The following is a 20680-nucleotide window of genomic DNA, read 5'->3' as shown; positions in this document are numbered from 1 at the left end:
CTTCACTTGTCTCAGTCCCCATCCTCCTATTATCTATCCCTGCTACTTTACACATTTATGTTAAATGCTAAATGTTAAATGTACTTCTGAAGGTAAGTGCATTTCCACACTGGGTAAAGAGTAGAAGATAGAAGAGCAGAAAAGCCCAGTGGTTTCCCAAAATGAGAAGAAATCCTTGGTGCAGTGGGTAAGGTTGCAAGCTTCTGTCCTTGCTTAACCAAGTCACATGAAAATTTCCTGTATCAAGAAGTGGAATTTTCCTCTTTCAAATAACTTATGAAATAGGAAATCCACTGTCTTCTGGGGTGGCAGCTCAGGGACTTTGGACCCATGTCCCTCTGCCCAAGCTCCTTCACCTTCTCCTCTGCACCTGCCCTGCTGCTGACAAATATTTCATGTCTGTTTCCTAGTGGGCAGCCCATTCCTCGAGTGGAATACACGGAGGAAGAAAAAAAAACATGGGGGACGGTATTCAGGACCCTGAAGTCCTTGTATAAGACCCATGCTTGCTATGAGCACAACCACATTTTCCCCCTTCTGGAAAAGTATTGCGGCTTCCGCGAAGATAACATTCCCCAGCTCGAAGAGGTTTCTCAGTTTCTGCAGAGTAAGTGCACATCTGGGTCAAAAGATTGGGGGCTGGGGATGGAAAGGGGAAGAGAAGGAAATTTAGGCAAGTGTGATTGTGTTCGTGCTGATGCAGGCAGGTTGATTTTCCCAGGAAAATGAATATTTCACTGCTGGGCTCTGCCTCCCTGCCAGGCCCCACCAGTATAACACTGTCATCCAAGAAAAGGCATCCAGTGTGGATTTTGCCATGTTTATATCCCTGAAAGGTTTTTCTAATACTCAAAGCCCAAGGTGTCTAGTCAGGGTTCTCCCCGCAGCTCCTGCTATGTTATGAGCTGGCTGCAGTGTGCATTTGTGTAAGATATGTACTATTGGTGCCAAGAGATCTGAGCCCTGTCTATTTATCTGGTCTTTGGAATCTTGTTTTGATCCTCTCTAGTTGGGAGAACCTTCCTTAGATTAATCATTTGTCAAATGGAGACCATCCACCATTTAGTCTTTCTCACAGGTAAATTGTGAGAATGAAATCAAATACTGAACGTGAAAGCCTAGCGCTCATGTGTAGTAGGTGCTCACTGAGTTTGGGATGCATTGCAATCTGAGTAACTCAGTAGGTAAACAGGTGATTGAACTGACCTGCCCATCATTTCAGGGGAGAAAAGTGTTTTCTTTTCTGCCAGGAGCTGTTGACTCAGCAAAACCAAGATAAACAGTCAACACATGTTAAACACCTACTATGTGCTAGGTAAAATGTGGGAAATTAGGGAGACAGACCAGGTTATAGGTTATAGGTTATAGAAGGAAGAGTTTTCTATGCCTCAGAGCTATGCAGAGACGATGTGGCCAGCTCTAGGGCAAGAAGCCAGGGAAGCTACCTAGTAGGGAGGGAAGTGGGAGCTGGACTAGATGGGGAGTGAGTTGGATGACCTTTTGAATCCCTTCTATTTAGAGTCTTTACTATTCAGATAAAGAGAAGAGCAGGGCTCAAGCAAAATGAACTTCAACCTGAGGGTCTAAGACACATAAGCCAAGGGACAAAGGAGTCTTAAAGATATTCTCTGGCTAATTACCTGTGTTGCTATGGCCAATAACAAGAAGAATACAACAGCAATGCTAGCAGTTGTGTGTGTGTGTGCTCAGTCATGTCTGACTGTTTTGCAACCCCAAAGACTGTAGCCCATCAGGCTCCTCTGTCCATGGAATTTTCCAGGCAAGAATACTGGAGTGGGTTGCCATTTCCTCCTCCAGGGGGTCTTCCTGACTCCGGGATTGAACCCATGTCTCCTGCATTGGCAGCTGGATTCTTTACCATTGTGCCACCAATTTGTGGGGTGGCAGGTGGGGGTGGGAAAGAAGTATGTGCTAAGTCATTCCAGTTGTGTCCGAGTCTTTACAACCCCATGGGCTATAGCCCTCCAGGCTCCTCTGTCCACAGGGATTCTCCAGGCAAGAATACTGGAGTGGGTTGCCATGCCCTCCTCCAGGGGATCTTCCCAACCCAGGGATCGAACCTGGGTCTTCAGTGCTACACATAAATTCTTTACCATCTGAGCAACCAGGGAAGCCAGTGGACTATATACTGCACCAGTGCCTAGGAGAGAAGTACAGTTCAGTTCAGTTGCCCAGTTGTGTCTGACTCTTTGCAACCCCGTGGACTACAGTATGCCAGTCTTCCCTGTCCATCATGAACTCCCGGGCTTGCTCAAACTCCTGTCCATTGAGTCAGTGAAGCCATCCAACCATCTCATCCTCTTTTGTCCCCTTCTCCTCCTGCCTTCAATCTTTCCCAGCATTAGGGTCTTTTCCAATGAGTCAGCTCTTCACATCAGGTGGCCAGTGTATTGGAGTTTCAGCTTCAGCATCAGTCCTTCCAATGAATATCCAGGACTGATTTCCTTTAGGATGGACTGGTTGGATCTCCTCGCAGTCCAAGGGACTCTCAAGAGTCTTCTCTAACACCCCAGTTCAAAAGCATCAATTCTTCAGTGCTCAGCCTTTTTTATAGTCCAGCTCTCACATCCATACACGAGTACTGGAAAAACCATAACTTTGACTAGACAGGCCTTTGTTGGCAAAGTAGTGTCTCTGCTTTTTAATATGCTGTCTAGGTTGATCATAGCTTTTATTCCAAGGAGCAAGCTTCTTTTAATTTCATGGCTGCAGTCACCATCTGCAGTGATTTTGGAGCCCAAGAAAATAAAATGTCTAACTGTTTCCATCGTTTCCCCATCTATTTGCCATGAAGTGATGGGACCAGATGCCCATTGGAGAAGGCAAGGGCAAACCACTTCAGAATTCTTGCCTTGAGAACCCCATGAGCAGTAGAAGAGAAGCATCAAGTAGCGATTATAGAAACAGACTCTGAAGCCAGAGTGCTGGTAGCTGTGACCTTGGGCAGAGCTTTAATCGCTGCATCTTCTCAGGTCCCCCATCTGTAAAGTGCAGAGAATAGGAGCTCTACTTCCTAGAGTTACGATGAGGATTAATTCGTGTATATAAAGTGCTTAAACCTGTGTCTGACACATGGTGGGTATGATACAGTGTTAGCTATTACTATGGAGAAGGCGATGGCACCCCACTCCAGTACTCTTGCCTGGAAAATCCTATGGACGGAGGAGCCTGGTGGGCTGCAGTCCATGGGGTCCCTAAGAGTTGGACACGACTGAGCGACTTCACTTTCACTTTTCACTTTCATGCATTGGAGAAGGAAATGGCAACCCACTCCAGTGTTCTTGCCTGGAGAATCCCAGGGACGGGGGAGCCTGGTGGGCTGCCGTCTATGGGGTCACACAGAGTTGCACACGACTGAAGCGACTTAGCAGCAGCAGCAGCAGCTATTACTATCATGATCATGGTCGTTACCATTCTCCTTCCAAGTCTGAAATTAGGGAGATTGAGAGACAGATACAAGAGCCAGAGGATGGGTGATCAAAATGGTATTGGTATTTTATTACCAATAGAAGCTGCTTCAAGAATGTGGTATAGATGTGTAGGCAAAATGGACTTTCTAATGTTTCACCCCTGGCTTAGGTAAACTAACTTGCCAATTAATTCAGTGGCACAGTATCTAGTCATTGGCTGGCTAAAAGCAGACTAGAATGTGTTCCTGTGTGGACAGTCAAGAGAGAAAGGGCAGAGAGGGTGAAGTTGAGAATATTCATTTCCTCTTCGCAAACTCTCAGTCAGAGAAGTCACTGTTCCTCATGGGGTATACCTATATGAGCTATATGGAAAGCACTACAGAAAAGCTAGAAGTGCTCCTTTCATATTCTTCCCTCCTGGGAAGCAGAATGAAAATTCCCTGCTACTCTGGAAACATGAGAAGTAAGGAATAAGTGTTCCACCCTAACAAACAGTAATGAAAGTTTAAATTTACTGGAAGTTTCCATGTGCTAGGCTCTAAGTCTTTTATACTTATTAGCTCTTCTGATTCTCAGAATAATCTTAAGAAATATTTCCCCACATTTTGCCCATGAGAAAACAGGCTCAGAGAGGTGAAGTGGCCTGACCCAGATCACCCAGCTAGAAAGTACTAAAGCATAGATTTGAAGTCAGTTCTGCTTGGCGTCCATGTCCGTGCTCTTGGACAGTTGAATGTACTGCTTTCCTCCCCAGTGGTCTTCAGGCCCCTCTGGCTCCCTGTGATGGGCTCTGAGTTTTCTTTCTCCTCTGCTTCCCAGGTTGCACTGGTTTCCGCCTCCGACCAGTGGCTGGCCTGCTCTCTTCTCGGGATTTCTTGGGTGGCCTGGCTTTCCGAGTCTTCCACTGCACTCAGTACATCAGACATGGGTCTAAGCCCATGTATACACCAGAACCGTGAGTACTGTCCTTTTGCTATCAGTTTCTAGCCACAGTGAGTTGCATCTCACCCGGCTCCAGGAACAAGGCTGGGACTCACTGTGGGCTGGTCCACAGGACTCATTGCCTGCATTGTTTGATGATAGTGCAACAAGGGAATTTCATCTCTTCTGGGGATTTTCCCCATCCAAATAGACTGTACTGATTGGAGATTTAGGCATCTTCTGAATCAAAGGTTCAGATGAGAGAATGAGAGTTCACATTCAAATTCCAAAGAGACTGTAGAAAAGTCAAAGCTATGAAATGCCAAATGGGAATAGGAACAAATGACAGCCAGGTGGTCTCAACACTTCCTGATTCCTGGATCACATCTAGATGATTCTCATCTCTTTGCCTAGGTTGGGTCTCAGCTGAAGATACAGAATGTCTGGCCACTATGCTTCTTATTTTTGCATGTAGCCATCTCCTTAGACAGCTAGAACTGAAGTAGTTTATGTGATCAGTCAGCAGGATACCCCAAATGATCTTTCCCAGCCTACAAAATTCATTACTAGAAATCAGAAAAGACCTATTACTAGTAAATCTGGCACCTAGAGTGTTAAATAAATGTAAGTTTCCTCCTGTAACCAGTGTCAGCCCCCTCCAGGATAAGACAGGAGCATCATTAATATTATTATTGTTGTTGTTACTGTTATTATTACTTCTACTATTATTATTTAGTTCTCATGGAGAATAACTGAGCATATTGTATCTGCCCAGGGATGTCAATACCAAGGAGAAGACTTGGGATGGGAAGTGTTTGTGATCCACAGTTCATTCAGGTGTATGGCTGCCCATAGGTGTACTGGCTCTTTTGTTCTGCATCCCACTGGGCATATGCTCAAAATCCCCTGGCTACTGTGTTCTGTCCTGTCCCTTACATTTCTTTTCCCTTCTTCTTTTTCTCTTGTATCTTGTTTCAACTGATACCAAGCCTTACATACCCCTTATTCTTAGGAATGAGGTTATAAGACTGAATGAGTTGCTTGTTGCTTTCTGCCCATTCCTTGTGTAGAAAGACTGAGTCCTGCATAGCTTATAGCCCTCCTCCCCTCCAAGCTCTGTGCTTTTTGTTTTTCAGGGACATATGCCACGAGCTCTTGGGACATGTACCCTTGTTTTCGGATCGCAGCTTTGCCCAGTTTTCCCAGGTGAGCAGTTAATTTCTCTAGACTTCTAGTTACAGGGTGAGACCTGGATTGCTCAGATAAATTGAACCCATGGAGGGGCTCCCATGTCCTCTGCGAGGGTGGAATCCAGGTATAGTTCTGTGACCCCATCACAGGTGGGAATGTGGTCCCATGGGGCTGGCTAATTACCAGTTTCAGGGACCACAGCATGGAGCTGGTGATTTGGTTGTCCTAGGAATTGTGTGTTATTGACTTAGCTAATTTCACCTGTCCTACTGGATGTAGTTTAAGAGCCTTTTCATCTGTGAAAACCTCCCAGATCCCCATGCAGAAGTAACCTTGTCTTCTTCCAAGTTCTCGTGGATCCTTCCCCTCATATTTTGGGTCTTTGCCACTTTCTACCTTATCAGGCAATCATTTTTGTATATGTTTTAAGTAAGTAAGATGGCATTTGCCAAGACTCTAGTGCCAATAGGCTGACTCATGGCAAAAAATAAAGAGCCAGCTGCCTTCTCACCATCATCAAGGCAGCAAGCTAAGCTTTGATTCATCTATTACAGTGGTAAGCAGGCTCAAAAATGCTTTTTGGATGAGTGAAAGAATCCTACAAATTCTCTTCTGGCACTGAGAGGCAGCCCCAAACCATGGCTGGGCAACTGGGATGGTGGGAGAGTGGAATGGTAGTGCTGAGTAGCCCGGAGCAAGTTGCCAGTCACCACAGAAGTGGATCAATAAAGAGCCCTTCCTGATAGTCTCCTTCCTCACAAGGAGGAATAACGATCAAATAGAATGACCTATGAGCAAATGCTGGGCCAAGGATGAGTTTCATAGTAATGGGATTGTATGTGAATCACTTAAGCATATTCCTTTAGCCAGAAAGAAAGAACTATTTCTACTCTTGAATGAGGAGGCTGCTACATGGCAGCTGAAATAAACAGAGAGCAAAATTAACTGCTTACTGAACAAGGAAAAACTGTACTTTTTAGACACAGCCTCTCTAAACAAAGAAAACAACTGCTTTTATGTGTGTTAGATGCTCAGTCATGTCTGACTCTTTGCGACCCCATGGATTGTAGCCCACCAGGCTCCTCTGTCCATGGTATTCTCCAGGCAGGAATACCAGAGTGGGTTGCCATTTCCTCCTCCAGGGGATCTAACAAACCGAGGGATTGAACCCCTGTCTCCTGTGCCTCCTGCATTGGCAGGCAGATTCTTTGCCACTGAGCCACCTTATGTGGGCTTGGGGGAATTGCGAAGTTCAGAGATTGTTGGACTTTTAGAAGTGGGAGTGTTTAGAAATTAGGTGAACCTTTGCTGTGCAAGTGTCACCACAGGAGTAGCTGACTTTCAGAAGTGTGGTTCCTGCTGCCAAGATGTCATAGATTGCTATCAAACTAGGACTGGAAGTTTTTATTCTCATTACTAAAAGTTTTACTTCCCAGTCAGAGGCTAAATGGCCATCCTCCTTAAGCCATTTCCAATTTGGGGATCCCCACAGAGGGGTTGGAAGTTACCTGAGTCAGCAGACAGGAGCTTCTGGCTCATCCATGTTCCTGGTTCCAATTTTGACCTGGGCAGTTCCAAAGCAGAGAGTTATTTTGAGTTCCCTGAGCATATTCTTTTTTGATCTAAAAGCAGGACTAGTTTCCCACTGGAGTGCAGAATGGACTGGGGATGAACCACTTTGGGTTCCTTGTTTTAGGCAAGATCTGGGCTCACAAAGAATAGTGGCTATGAGAACAGGGAACCCTTTCAACCTGCATTTATTGATGATGACTTCTGTTAGACTTGGGCTTCCCGGGTGGTGCTAGTGGTAAAGAACGCGCCTGCCAGTTCAAGAGACGTAAGAGACGTGGGTTCAGCCTCTGAGTCGGGAAGATCCCCTGGAGGAGGACATTGCCTCTCCTTAAAGGGATTTTTCACGGGCTGTGCATTTGGCCTGTACAATGCTCTTTCCTCCGCTATCATCAGAGCCAATAACAGCCTCACTTTCATCAAGTCTTTGCTCAAATATCACCTTTCCAATGACGCTTTCAAATTGTGGTGCTTGAGAAGACTTTTGAGAGTCCCTTGGACTATAGGGAGATCAAACCAGTCGATCCTAAAAGAAATCAACCCTGAATGTTCATTGGAAGGACTGACGCTAAAGCTGAAGCTCCAGTACTTTGGCCACCTCATGTGATGACTGACTCATTAGAAGAGGCCCTGATGCTGGGAAAGATTGAGGGCAAGAAGAAAAGGAGGTGACAGAGAATGAGATGGTTGGATGGCATCACCGATTCAATGGATATGAGTTTGAGCAAATTGAGTGAAGCACAGGAAGCCTGGAATGCCTCAGTCCATGGGGTTGCAAAGAGTTGACATGACTTCGAGATTGAACAACAGCAACACAGTGATTTTTTAAAACCATTCTGGAGCCTTATTTAAAATCACAGCCTCGGGACTTCTCTGATGGTTCAGAGATTAAGAATCTGCCTTCCAATGCAGGCATTCGAAGGTTCGATTCTATCCCTGGTTGGGGAACTAAGATGCCATATGCTGCAGAGCAACTAATCCCGCATGCCTAGAGAAGCTGCATGCTGCACTTACTGAGCCTGCAAGCTGCAACAAAGACCCGGTACAGCCAAAAACAGAAGATGAAGGATAGGGCAATCAAAGCCCCCGACCCCACCCCTGCTTCTCTGGCACGCTGGATCCCCCTTGTCCCTTTCTCCAAGAGAAAGTTCTTCTTTTCGAAGAACTTATCACCTTATGACATGCTTATTATTTACTGTTTATCCACTTAAATGTAAAAGTCAGGAATCTTTATCAATTTTGTACATTGCCCGTCACATAGAAGGCATTCAATAAATATTTTTGGAATGAATGAATGCATATTAGTAGGAAAGAAATATAATATATATGCACACACACATATATATATTTGTATATATATGTATGTGCTTTGTCTGCTGCAAATCAGTCTGGAGCAAATGCTGTAAAAGAGTCAGAGACCACTAGGGGCTTCTGAGTTGGGACCTGTAATAAGAGGTGGCCCGTGACATCTCAGACTCTCCAGCTATGCATATACCTGGACAGATGTCAAGCACTTCACAGCAAGTCTCCTATGGTATCTTCAGGGGGCTTGATGAAGTCCCATCTGGTGCACCAGGAATATTCCACTTGAACTGTGGAAGGATAATCAGGACTTGAAACATTAGACACAACCTACCGTGTGACCTTGAGCAGGTCATCTCTTTTCTCTGTGCCTTGGTTTTCTCTTTTGTAAAGTGAATAGAGGACCAAGTGATGGAGAAAGGCTTCCTCCATCCTTGAGATCTGTGATTCTGTGAAGTGTGGTCAGGGAAGCCTTGACAGAACAGTTGAGAGTCTACCTGGGCCCTTCTGAATGTATCTAGCCACCCATCCCCTTCCTGTGGTCAAATACGAGGTTGGATCTGAGAGTCAAGGTTGAAGGTCAGCAGACCCCAGCCATGTCAGTGCCGGTTTCTCTGCCGTTACAGGAGATTGGCCTTGCCTCCCTGGGTGCACCTGATGAGTACATTGAAAAACTTGCAACAGTAAGTACCCTCTCTCCCTGGTGGATGGTGGGAATGTCTTGGGCCTTTGAAACTTTGCTGCTTTCCTGAAAGCCAGATCATTTGAAAAAAGAAAAAATCTGAATGCCTTGCTTACATTTGCACAAGTGACATTTCACATTTTGACTTCTTCTTAGTGGTTTGATTTTGAAATCAACTACATGCAGATGTTTACATGTAACTTTAAACAGTATGTCTTGAAAGCACCAACAGGCTATAATGATAGTCGTTGAGAACCCCCTTGAGTGGGTAGGTAGTCGTCTAGATTCACATCTTTGAAAACAAAATATTTACTTTCTACCTAACACTGGAGCCAGCATTGGATCTTTCCTTTCTCAGATCCAAGGTAGAAGTGGGAACTGGCTTTTCCCTTCTAACCAAACACTCTCTTCCCCAGGAGTATGATGACTGTCATCCATAGACACCATGGATGAGCACCACAGCAGGGGCTTTCCTTCCTGTAGACCCCTTTCCAACTTGAGTGATTCCCTCCCTAACCTCTAGGCCACATTTTTAAATAATATGCTCAGCTTGGAAGAAAAGAAATAAAACTATATAACGGAACTAGGGACTACAGATTAATGCACACATATCATTCAGTTCAGTTCAGTTCAGTTGCTCAGTTGTGTCTGACTCTTTGCCATTCCATGGACTGCAGCACTCCAGGCTTCCCTGCCATTATGATATATCTGTTTAGAAGTTTGTGAATTTAATTTAAGAGAAGGTTGAAACCTCCCAGATCCTTTCTCACTGCCCAGCTGCTCTGAGACCTTGGGCAAGTAGCTTTTGCACCCTCACCTCTAAAAATGGATACAATTTTTTATATCATTTCCATCTCAAAAGTACATCATGAGGATCTTGAGGATCAAAAGAGTTAAATTTGTGTGGATGTAAGTTTTTAAACGCCAGATGCTGTGGTGATACAAAAAGCAACTTTCAAGGAAACTGCAGAACTTGATCGAACCTCTCATTTGTAAGAAAAAAATAAACTCAAACACAGAGCATTAAGTTACCTGCTGTAATTATGATAAAAGTATTCATTACCAACCTAGCTTCTCAAAAATAATCTTATTATTAATATACTGATCTGGGAATAATCTTGGGCCCCTTGGTCTGCCCTTGAGATGCTGTGTCACTGTATGTATGTAACTTGACCTCTCTGGGTTAAAGATGTCTCATCTGTATGTGAGGAGCTCAGACTGACTCTGTTCTGACAGCCTTCCCAGGTTTCACATTCTCTGCAGTTGCTGCTGCTGCTAAGTCGCTTCAGTCGTGTCCGACTCTGTGCGACCCCATAGATGGCAGCCCACCAGGCCCTGCCGTCCCTGGGATTCTCCAGGCAAGAACACTGGAGTGGGTTGCCATTTCCTTCTCCAATGCATGAAAGGGAAAAGTGAAAGTGAAGTCACTCAGTCGTGTCCGACTCTTTGCGACCCCATGGACTGCAGCCTACCAGGCTCCTCTGTCCATGGGATTTTCCAGGCAAGAGTACTGGAGTGAGTTGCCATTCACATTCTCTAGTGCAATAAACAGACTTCCCTTGAAACCCTGGGCCTTGGCTTTCTCTTGGCCGTATAGTAGGAAAGAAAGTGAAAGTCACTCAGTCGTGTCTGACTCTCTGCGATCCCATGGACTATACAATCCATGGAATTCTCCAGGCCAGAATACAGGAGTGGGTAGCCTTTCTCTTCTCCAGGGGATCTTCCCAACAGGGATCAAACCTAGGTCTCCCACATTGCAGGTGGATTCTTTACCAGCTGAGCCACAAGGGAAGCCTGAGAATCCTGGAGTGGGTAGCCTATCCCTTCTGCAGCGGATGTTCCTGACCCAGGAATCAATTCTAGGACCTTATTTCCCAAGCCATTTATCTGGGACATGTTGCACTGGGAGCTATTGAAAGAAAAAGACTTGGTTTTTTGGGAGGCTGAGTGCAGTGACTGACAGGGTTTTAACACAGATTTTTGGATGGTGGGGATATTGAATAATAACCTTAGAACTCTGAGGCCAAATAAGGAAGCAGATAACTCAATAAAATGCAGTGATGAAGTTTATTGTGGGTAACTTTTTTTTTTTTTTACCACAAATAAGATCTTTTATTTGTCACCATTAAGAGTCTGCATTTTAAACCGATTCTTGGATTAGTGGCTCGTATCCATCAGCTCGTTTAACTTTAGCACCTGTCTCATCCCTGGTAGCTTTTCCAGAACTACTACCTTCTGTATTGTGGGTAACTTACATGCAGGAAAGGGTGGGTAGACAGCAGCCAGAGGCTTTGGCAACCACACTCTATGCCACAAAAAGGGTACGGGGGATTAAAGGGGCCAACGCTACAAGATCAAGTGCAGCCAAATTAAATTTATTAATTAATTAAAGGGGCCAAAGCTAAGGGTAGAATCTGATTACTAAGAGAGAAGCAGGTTCACACTGTCAGGAGTAGGGGTTTTTTCCTCCCCCGGAAGGTCTCATGACCATTATTTCTTGAGAAGCATTACCCATCTGCCTCAGCAAAAGTTTTTATATATCAGATGAAGTTTTTATATCAGATAAGAAGGATAAAAGTTGATGAGGAACTTATTTGGTGCAGTCCTTGTGAGTAGACTAAAGTTCAACCATGCAGAAAAGGATAGGGTTAGGACTTCAGGCTTAGATGGAGCTGACAAAATGGAGTTGGCGTGGTTCAGCCACACAGATGACAGGATACTCCCTCACTGATTCTATCATGACCCAATTCCCTACCTCCCACTGAGCCTGATGGGATTGTCTGGTAACTCCAACCAACTTGGGGGAGCAACTCCCTCTAGCTGATGCCACAGAGAAGAAAGCGGAAGGGGTGGAGGAGTTCCTGTCATAGAGAGTGGCTTGTTGGGAGTATCCTTTGGGGGCTTCCTTAATGCTCTCCCACAACTTCCCATCATATCTTGCATTCAGTTCAGTTCAGTTCAATCACTCAGTCGTGTCTGACTCTTTGCAACCCCATGGACTGCAGCACAGCAGCCTCCCTGTCATCCCTGGAGCCTGCTCAAACTCATGTCCATTGAGTTGGTGCCATCCAGCCATCTCATCCTCTGTCATCCCCTTCTCCTCCTGCCCCCAATCCCTCCCAGCATCAGGGTCTTTTCCAAGGAGTCAATTCTTCATATCAAGTGGCCAAAGTACTGGAGTTTCAGCTTCAGCATCTTGCATTCAGCCAACTCTTAATTCAACAGGTAACTGGATAGGGTAAGGCATAGCACACAAAACCATGACCCCAGATCAGGCTGATTCAGAGCATAGACCTGCACAAACTCACACCTGGGCACCTTGTCTCTGGCCCTGGGTCACCTGCTGCTTCCTTGTGTATGCTTTCAACTTGACTTTCCATTTCAGATTTACTGGTTTACTGTGGAGTTTGGGCTCTGCAAGCAAGGAGACTCCATAAAGGCATATGGTGCTGGGCTCCTGTCATCCTTTGGTGAATTACAGGTATGAACTGAACAGGAACTATGGATGGATTTGAGAGTGGTAGGTACAGCAGACCATTCATTTTCCCTTTATGCTGTCAAAACCCTCTTATATCCACTTTGAAACTGAACCTTGGAGTTTCTCCTCAAGTGATTGACCTCTTAGCAGCTATGATTTGGTCATGACTATGGGATTTAGAAATTGAAATTGAACTGCAGATACATAGGTCTCCAAACCAGAGGGGCCTCCTGAATCTAGGATTGAACTGTGCATTGGGACATAGACAAACACATGCTAGAAAATGTGGCTGCTCCCACACCCTCTGTTGATCAACCTTACCTGAAAATGGTTGGGGTAAAATATTCCTTTTGATCCTGATTACTGTCTAGTATGTGCAAATAATTTAGTTCATCTGCATTGGGACTAGGGTATGGAAGGAATCAGGATAAGGTGGGAGGGGATGCACAAATAGCCTAGGGGACGCGGCAGGGACCAGCAGCCCTGACGTAACCATGACGACTTTCCATTTGGGACCCGCAGTATTGCCTATCAGACAAGCCAAAGCTCCTTCCTCTGGAACTGGAGAAGACCGCTGTCCAGGAGTATACGATCACAGAGTTCCAGCCTCTGTATTATGTGGCTGAGAGTTTTAATGATGCCAAGGAGAAAGTGAGGTGAGATGGTAACCACGGTGGGCCAGCAGCCCTTGGGACCTCCTGACTTGACCTGGTGCCGCCGGCCTGTGGGAGGTTGGGCAGGAGAATGGACTCCAGTGCCTACAGCAGCGGCGTGCATCGGACAGTATTCTCTCCCCACCCTCTCTCTTTCCACTCCCTGTTGAGAGAAGTGCCTTCCTTTGCAGGACCCCATTTCATAGCTTGTTAGCCAAACATGATGATCCCTGCAGACAGGCCTACCACCTTATCCTTGCTCAGTGCGGCCACCAGGTCCACCCCTGAACTCTGCTATGTTCAGAGTGGCCACAGAGGTACCCCCGTCAAACAGCCCTAGGTGTCTTCTCACCCCACAAAGTCCCTTGTCACTTTAATCTCCCACGTATGTGCATAACTCACCCCCCACCCCTTCAGCCTTTCAGTTCAGTTCAGTTCAGTTGCTCAGTCGTGTCCAACTCTTTGCCACCCCATGAATCGCAGCACGCCAGGTCTCCCTGTCCATCACCAACTCCCGGAGTTCACTCAGACTCATGTCCATCGAGTCAGTGATGCCATCCAGCCATCTCATCCTCTGTCATCCCCTTCTCCTCCTGCCCCCAATCCCGCCCAGCATCAGAGTCTTTTCCAATGAGTCAACTCTTCGCATGAGGTGGCCAAAGTACTGCAGTTTCAGCTTCAGCATCATTCCTTCCAAAGAAATCCCAGGGCTGATCTCCTTCAGAATGGACTGGTTGGATCTCCTTGCAGTCCAAGGGACTCTCAAGAGTCTTCTCCAATACCACAGTTCAAAAGCATCAATTCTTCGGTGCTCAGCCTTCTTCACAGTCCAACTCTCGCATCCATACATGACCACTGGAAAAACCATAGCCTTGACTAGACGAACCTTTGTTGGCAAAGTAATGTCTCTGCTTTTCAATATGCTATCTAGGTTGGTCATAACTTTTCTTCCAAGGAGTAAGCATCTTTTAATTTCATGGCTGTGGTCACCATCTGCAGTGATTTTGGATCCCCCCAAAATAAAGTCTGACACTGTTTCCACTGTTTCCCCGTCTATTTCCCATGAAGTGATGGGGCCAGATGCCATGATCTTCGTTTTCTGAATGTTGAGCTTTAAGGCAACTTTTTGACTCCTCTTTCACTTTCATCAAGAGGCTTTTTAGTTCCTCTTCACTTTCTGCCATGAGGGTGGTGTCATCTGCATGTCTGAGGTTATTGATATTTCTCCTGGAAATCTTGATTCTACAGCCTTGACGCCTTTACCCACACTTACCCTTTTTTGTGTGTCTTTCTCTAACCAACTTCCTTAAAATCACTACCCAGCCCTCTCCCCCCAAGTAGTCCTTACCCACGCTGTGATTTACTTTTATCCCTAGTACTTATTAATGTCTAAAATCTTGTATGATTTAAGGTCTATGAGGATAGGGAGTTTTGTCCTTTCTGTTCTTTCCTTCCACTTCAGGAACAGTGCCAGACACATAGCAAGCACTCGGTATTGCTATTGTCCAGTTGCTAAGTCATGTCAGGCTCTTTGCGACCGCACAGACTGCAGCACACCAGACTTGCTTGTCCTTCACTGTCTCCTGGAGTTTGCTCAAACTCATGTCTATTGGGTCGTGATGCCATCCAACCATCTCATCCTCTGAATTAGTGAGTAATTGGCAAATGTGCCAATCGCAGAGGCAATTCAGCACCAGACTGGTGGAGTGGTACCAAGACTCTGAGACTCTCAGCCCTCCAAGAAGATGGCTCTGCCATCAACCTGCTAGAGCCACACTGCTCCCAGCAGGAGATAGTCTGGGCAGAAGGTCTACTTAGACAGGGCAACCATGAATCCATTTTTACCACTTCTTTTGCTATATCTTAGCAGTGATGCATAATAAATATAAGTCTTACAGGCTTCTGGGATCCCATGAAGCTGGGCATGTCAGCTTTGAATGCACCAGACTTAGGTAACCAACAGTAAAATGGTAGCCCACAAATGTACTTTCTTTGACCCCAAATGATTCCCTTTACTCTTTTCTCCAGGGCCCTTAGGTCCTTCCTGCCATTCTTTCCCATTTTTCTCCTAAATTTTCACCCTTACTGGGAACCTAGTCTTCCTGTAGCCCTAAAGGTTCCACTTTGCCATTCCTGGGACTCCTTTAGGGTTATGGATTTTTGTGAGTTCATGCATTAATCCACCAAGGTAATTATAGTCACAGGTAAGGTGGTTCAGACAGTAAAGAATCCACCTGCAATGAATGAGACAGGGGTTTGACCCCTGGGGTCGGGAAGATCCCCTGGAGAAGGGAATGACTAGCCACTCCAGTATTCTTGCCAGGAGAGTCCCATGGACCAAGGAGCCTGGTGGGCTACATGCCATGGTGTCGGACACATGTGAGAGACTAACACTTTAACTTTTCTAGATGCCTGGTAGCTATTTTGTACCAAACACTGTTCTCGGTGCTTTTCAGATATTAATTCATTTAGTCATTAAATAAGATCACAAATTGCAGATAGGGGTACAGAAACATTGAAGGGGTAAGTAACTCACTCAGAGTCATACAGCTAGTAAGTGGCTGGCCCAGGGTGTGGACTCAGGCAGTGGAACTCAGAGCCAGTACTCTTAACTGCTGAGTTGCACTGAGATTCCCATATGGACAGGCCCTTCAGGAAGTTCTCAGCCCCAGGCCAACAGGGAAGACCTTGCCAGGACATGGGCCTCTCTTTGAAATCCCACCAGCTCTGCTAGTGTTCACTTCCCCTGGTGACTCGGTGGTAAAGAACCTGCCTGTAATGCAGGAGACACGGGTCCATTCCCTGGGTCAGGAAGATCCCCTGGAGGAGGAAATGGCAACCCACTCCAGTATTCTTGCCTGGAAAATCCCATGGGTGGAGGAGCCTGGTGGGCTATATAGTCCATGGGGTGGCAGAGAGTTGGACATGACGGAGCGCACTCACTCACTGCTAGTGTCTAGAGCCCAGAGGAGACACAAAAGCTCTCATCTGCTGAGAGCTGGCTCACAGAATGAAAGAGAATTCTAAAGAACACAGTTCAAAAAAGGAAGGGATCTGAGCATCTCTGGGATACCCTCAGAGCATCCCGACTAAAAGAAACCATGCCAACCATTTTCAATTTCGGTATTCAAGTTCTAGCAGAGATGGGTCTGAGTTTGTTCACACACCTGGCTGCTTGATCTGAGGAGGGCTGAGTGGGCCTCAGACTGATAGTTCAATTCATATACCCGCAGTGGGGGAGGTCGATTCCCCACAGAAAAAATAAGGGGCGCCTGGGAATAAGAGGGAAGAGAGGAAGAGCAGGCAGAGCCACAGGCGTCTACTACTATTCTGGTTCATGTCACCAGCTGCACTGAGAAAGCTTTTTCCAAAGAAGAGATGGGGAAGGATACTTAACCACTTATTCTTCATGCATCCATAGTCACTAATAAAAGATTCCTCCCAGGCCCAGGAGTGATGCGCCAGGGAGGGCCAGGCCAGATTCAGACTACCCGTGTCCTTTCCCTTCTTTATAATGTATTGCCAGCATGGCCTTAGTAGTTATTTAGCTTCCTCAAGCCTCGGTTTCCTCATCATAAAATGGGAATAGTAAAATGGTACCTTCCTCTTAAGGTTTTTATGAAGACTAATTTAGTGATAATAGTTGTTAAGAGTATAAAACAGTTGAAACTTGCTATGGTTCTCAAACATAGGAGGCCCTCAATCCATGTTGAGTTTCATTCATAGTGTTGTCTTCAACTTTGGGAACCATGTTTCTTTCTTTGCATTGATGGTCAAGCATCTCAGAGATTTTTTTTTTTCTTCTATAACATTCTTTGGCTAGGTTTTACTTACTCCTTTTATTTTGTTTAATGATAAGAATTTGGTCTTATTGTATACTGTGCTTTTATTGTAAGCTACTTCTGACATTTTGGAGGCATGTGCATAAGTGTGTTTGTATACACACAGACACACCTACCACATACAAAGGCTTCCCAAAGAAGACCTAAAACTCCATTTCACTTCTCAGCCCAGTACTAAAGCCCCTGGTGAGGTTTCAATGCTACTAATAACCAAGTGAATGCCAATGAAAAATCTTTTAAAATTATTTTTCCCCAAATGGTAGCCTTCATTCAGACCTATGATTTTGGTTTCAGGAACTTTGCTGCCACAATTCCACGGCCCTTCTCAGTTCATTATGACCCATACACTCAACGGATTGAGGTCTTGGACAACACCCAGCAACTTAAGATTTTGGCTGACTCCATCAGTAGTAAGTAACATATGCCCTTCGAGGCCATTCTCTCATAGAGGATTGTGTTTTCTTACCTTCGTCAGAGGAACAGTAAGAAATGTATTAAATATTTAAGAAAAGCATTTCCAGGGAAGCCACTGACTTATTGAGAGAGAAAAACTTAGCAATAAAAAGCCAGAATTGCCTTGAGTGTCCTTTCTGCTTTGACCTTCCTGGACCCCATGCCACCTCTGATGACCCACCACCTTTCCACCCTGGCTTGTTGCTGCCACGTTCCTCTTTCTCCTTTGCATTTTCACTCCTTTCCCTCTAAGTGTCCACTGGACCTTACTCTGCCTGGAATACCAGCTCCTAAGGATAAATTTTTATCTACTTTATCAGCCACAGAGTAGTTCATCCATTGACCTTTTATTTTTTCTGGACAACAAGAATATTATAATAGTTGTTCTTAAAAAGTCATTGTGCTATTGTGTTCATCTCCTGATTCTTTCTAGCCTTCAAATTCCCCTCGAGCAACACTGACCAGCTCTTAGTTCCCATGCTTTCCCCTGGCCTTTGCCTATACAGTTTTTGTTTAAAATACTCTCTTTACCACTCCCATTTAGGGACCCCATCCCAGTTTATCTTTTAATCTTCATACATGTCTCTTCTTAGGGTAAGCCTGGTTTGGGTGTCCCTCCTACGTTTTGGCCTTCCCATAGATCCCTCTCTCAGAGCACTTATCATAGGTTTTTTATTTTATTTTTATTTTATAATTGTTTGCTTGTCTGTCTCTCAAACTAGACTTTAGCAGAGGGCCATGTCAGGTTTGCTGTCAAATCCACAGCAGTTATCCATATTCCTAAAGATCATATTAAGTACTCAAGAGCTATTGAATGAATGGAAAAAACCACCAAAGGATCAAGCTTAAAGGGAGAAGTTCTAGTCCGAGGGGTGGGGAGTTTCTATCTGTAAAAATGTTCTAACAAAGGCCAGAAGGGCTGGTGGGCTTGGCGTATCCCTCTCTACCCCTGTGATGTTGCCTGAGACCACTGCTAATATGTAGAACTAGCCCATTATACTCATTCACATCAGGTATGGCCTCCCTCCCATAATGAGCCATTTTGATAAAGTCCAAGGCTGATTCCCTCCCATAGATGCCATCTTGAACACTCAGCTGGAATAACCTGTTCACCGAAGAGGCCAGCCAAGGGCTCTGGAGGCTGGGGTGTGAGAGAGAAGGGTTAGGCCATAGCTGTTTTTTCTTCTCTCTTTCTCATTTCCCCTGAGAAAGCGAAAATACTTTAAAAGACTATTATTTATAAGAGGTTTCTAAAAATCACTGAATGACAGATTTAGGAACTGGAGGGTCCTTAGAGTTTTGTGACCTTATATAAGGCCCCATCATCTCTATACTGTCCTCAGGACCTAGGCAGGAATAAGGCTGGTCTGTCTCCAAGTCCCCTTCCACTTCTATGAAGAGTCTGTGTCCTTGTGGCCCCATGGCATGTGAGAACCTGCATGAATGAAAGTGACTCCATCATACCTTACTTAGTCTGGTGGTCTGGCGATCTAGGCTGAGTTATCTGCTTGGACCATGCCTTCTCCAACCTCGTGTGTCTCAGAATCACTTGGAGAGCTAGTTAGAAATGGATAGTCCTGAGTTGTACTCCAAGACTATCCCTGAATGTGTGATATGAGTCAGGGATTTGTATTTGTAATGAAGCCCCAGTGAATCCTGACATGGAGTGGGGATGGGGGGCTATGTGAACCCTACTTTTAGGTTCTGTGGCTTAGCCCCTTGCGAGCATCTGTGGATGGTCATGTGAAAAGGAAACTTAAAAGCTAGTGATTTCCCTGGGGAGAAAACTATTAACTCCTTCCCTGAGAAATAGACTATGGAAAGAAGAATCTTAATTACATTAATAGCTCTTAAGCACTTCCTACAACTTGGAATCATCTGTAATGGCTCAGATTTTATCACCCTAACTAAGCTGTCAGCTCCTTGAAGATTGGGGTAGTACCTAGTGTATCCACACACCCCACTGATTCCCTAGCCTTTTACACACTGCAGATACTTGAAGGGTGTTTGTTTACAGTATAAGTGGCTCCTTTGTTTTTCTTTGTAGGTGAAGTTGAGATCCTTTGCAGTGCCCTCCAGAAATTAAAGTGAAGTCACGGACAGAACCTAAACTGAGAATCTCTCAATGGAAATCCACCTACTTCTTTTATTTCATCTTAAAAAGTGTAAAAAACAAGTCTTAATTCAAAATGACAGCCTTAAATCCTTTCGAGAGCAAGTTGGCGGGTCAACAAATAAAATCATATGAAATGACAGCATATTAATAATACCCAAAAGCATAATGGTAGATCTTTTGGGATCATCTGTGATTTAGAGATGATAATCTCATACTCTGAATTGAATTAAAAATCAATAACCTGTCACATTTCATCAAAGTTAATGAAAATTTGGGACCTGTTTTATTCAACCTTCCTAAATACTTTCATTTGCTGTAGAGAATTCCTAAAGGGATCTATCCCTCACTGTGAAACACAAGCCTATCAGAATTGAATTTCTGGATTTAATATAAATTTTAACCTACAAAAGTCTTTTTCTGTTTCAGGGAACTATGATTCTACTTACTGCTTTGTTATTTTGCCTATGTAGATTTTCTTTAATTCAGAAGCCTATTAAAATCAATACAAATATTAAAATTCATAATGTAATATCAAAATATTTCTGTATGTTTTATTATCATCATAAACACTGGTATGGAAGGTGGTAGAACTTTCCATCTGATTCAACTTGCAGTATCATTTTCCAATCAATCAATTGTCAAGTCTGTTTGGGGAGACATTTTGAAGACATTTAAGATGCAATGCATACATGCTAAGTCACTTCAGTCATGTCTGACTTTTTGCAACCCCATGGACTGTAGCCCACCAGGTTCCTCTGTTCATGGGTTTCTTCAAGCAAGAATACTGGAGTGGGTTGCCATTTCTTCCTCCAGGGGATCTTCCTAACCCAGGGATAGAATCCAAGTCTCTTAAGTTTCCTCCATTCGCAGGTGGGTTCTTTACCACTAGCACTACCCAAGAAGCCCCTTTAAGATGCAGTAGATGTTAATTAAAATCCCAACTGGTAGATTTTCAGTAAATATTCATTGAATTAATACATTATTAAATAGCAAATCTTCGACAAATTTGAGAATTTTAAATTCATTAAGAAAAACTTTAGAG

The 20680-nt window shown here is 44.6% G+C and overlaps 1 protein-coding gene across 1 annotated transcript in view; it reads left to right on the top strand.

Annotated features, from left to right (window-relative positions):
* Positions 1 to 20175, top strand: part of PAH (phenylalanine hydroxylase) — a 90694-nt gene extending 70519 nt beyond the window's left edge. The window contains exons 6-13 of the mRNA XM_086401056.1: positions 411 to 607; positions 4251 to 4386; positions 5489 to 5558; positions 9041 to 9097; positions 12482 to 12577; positions 13097 to 13230; positions 17364 to 17479; positions 19570 to 20175. Coding sequence (XP_086257182.1) covers positions 411 to 607; positions 4251 to 4386; positions 5489 to 5558; positions 9041 to 9097; positions 12482 to 12577; positions 13097 to 13230; positions 17364 to 17479; positions 19570 to 19613 — 850 coding nt within the window. The 3' untranslated portion in view covers positions 19614 to 20175. The remainder of the gene's footprint in view (positions 1 to 410; positions 608 to 4250; positions 4387 to 5488; positions 5559 to 9040; positions 9098 to 12481; positions 12578 to 13096; positions 13231 to 17363; positions 17480 to 19569) is intronic.
* The last annotated feature ends 505 nt before the right edge of the window (positions 20176 to 20680 follow it).

The sequence above is a fragment of the Bos grunniens genome, chromosome 5, assembly GCF_055505025.1.
Source record: "Bos grunniens cultivar Pamir isolate PY7600 chromosome 5, Bosgru_T2T1.0, whole genome shotgun sequence".
In the NCBI taxonomy this organism is placed as follows: domain Eukaryota; kingdom Metazoa; phylum Chordata; class Mammalia; order Artiodactyla; family Bovidae; genus Bos; species Bos grunniens.
Note: the sequence above shows the minus strand (reverse complement) of the source record. Positions and strands in the feature narration are given on the sequence as shown.